General features: G+C 37.4%; 1 protein-coding gene across 1 annotated transcript; it reads right to left on the reverse strand.

The window, feature by feature from the left end:
- LOC132172410 (oligopeptide transporter 3-like) lies at window positions 1–1,120 on the reverse strand (the record flags this gene model as incomplete). The annotated part of the gene is given in 2 exon segments (XM_059583906.1): window positions 1–39; window positions 433–1,120. Coding segments are annotated over 2 exon segments (555 nt in total), but the record flags the coding sequence as incomplete, so codon positions are not given.
- Window positions 1,121–1,801: the final 681 nt, after the last annotated feature.

Here is a 1,801-nt window from a genome sequence, read left to right on the forward strand (position 1 = left end):
GTATCTCCTAAGCATTCCAGCCCATCCATACCCCAAAATCTGCAAATTAAAATATTAATTAATTAATTAACCAAACAAATGGAAAAAAAGGAGGGGTGGGGGGGTCTTGAATAAAAAAACCGAAATTAGAGTTTTCTGAAGTGACAAGTAATGGAAAAAAAATATATTATCTTCAGAAATTCTGAACCCTTCAATTGATCGGTTCTTTAAAACCCATACCCAAACCCAAAAAAAATAAAAAAATAAAAAACAGAGGGAGAAATTGTTTTAAAATAATCCTCCATCTTCATTACTCAATTAAGCCTCCATCTTCAACCCTTCATTGATGAGGACAACACCAAAGAAACGGAAATAAAATAATGGAAGATTAAGATTAAAAAAAAAAAAAAAATTATAAGAGTACTCTAAGAAATTGTTTTAAAATAATCAAACCTGCGTCGACAGTACGATGAAGAGGCCACAAAGGAAACTCAAGCTCTGCTTATAATAAGCCTTCATGACCGTAATGGCACCGATTGAGTAGGCATCACCCCCACCATAAGACACGCCACAATTGGCGAAGATGGTGATGATGACATGCTCCTTCATGTTGAACGGCCCAGGATTTAAGCTGAACCTCCATCCAAACAGGCTGTACTCCGTCCTAGGCAGCGTGGAGGCCATGAACTTCCCAATGGGCAGGGCGGCGATTTGCATGAGGATGGCCGAGATTGTCAGGGGCTGCGTGCGGTACGTGAAGAAGGTGTTGAGGAAGATGAGGACGACGCATGAGGTCAACCCCAGAAACCATGCCCGGAAAGTCATCACCGGCAGTGATGGGTCATCGGTCTCCGGCACCACCAGTGCCACCTCCTCCACCGGACACCTGTCGTCTGAATCACCACCAACCCCGCCGTTTGTCTTCTCTAGACCGTCCATCCGGGTCTCCGTTTGGTTCTTGGACGACATAAATGCAGATCAAAGCAAGCTAATTAAGTAGCTCTCTGGAAAACAAAGAAACAGACACAAAACTCAGAAACAAACCCAATAATCAGTGTCCTTTTTCTCTGTCAACCTTATCTGTAAATGTGTTGGAAAACTGAACATAGAAAACTGACACTAACATCTGAAGCAAGGCAGAGTTCGGTATTTTGCTTGAAAAGTGTCGGGTAGAGGTGGTTGGTTTTATATGAGATTACCGGCACTGTATTATTTCGCAGTGACAATTCTGCCCTTCTCATGATGCGGGTTCTACAGTGTGGGCCTGACTAAGCAGTGTCACAGGCAGTTTTCCGTCCTTTTGCCTTTTTCGTCTGCACTCCTCACTTGCTGACCTAATTGTTGAACTCCCTATAATTAATTTTTGAAAAAACTTCATTTTGTCCCTTAATTTTACTTAATTTTACAAACTTACTGAATTTTTAAATCTCTCATTTTGGATCATCAAACTTTTAATTACTCTCAATATGAATCTTTTTGTCAGATTTTAAACATTACATGACGTTTATACCCCTGACTTTTGTATAAAATTTAAATTTTCAAAACGTTTTTTTATTTTTTTCAAAAATAAAAATCAAAGACTTTTTTTTTTTTTTGTATTTTTAACGGCTAAAATTAACAGAAGGGTTCTAATGAAGAGTAATTAAAAGCTCAAAGATTCAAAAAGATATTTGAAAGTTCAGGAGTTGATAAAATCGAATGAAAGTTGATGGGTTAAATTGAAATTTTCCTTAATTTTTTTTTTTTTTGAAAAAAAAAAGATAATAAATTAGTGAATGGTTTTGGGTTTAGACAATTTGTTTTGTGAAGTTCAAAAAATAAT

Source organism: Corylus avellana, chromosome ca2 (assembly GCF_901000735.1).
Source record: "Corylus avellana chromosome ca2, CavTom2PMs-1.0".
Lineage (NCBI taxonomy): Eukaryota > Viridiplantae > Streptophyta > Magnoliopsida > Fagales > Betulaceae > Corylus > Corylus avellana.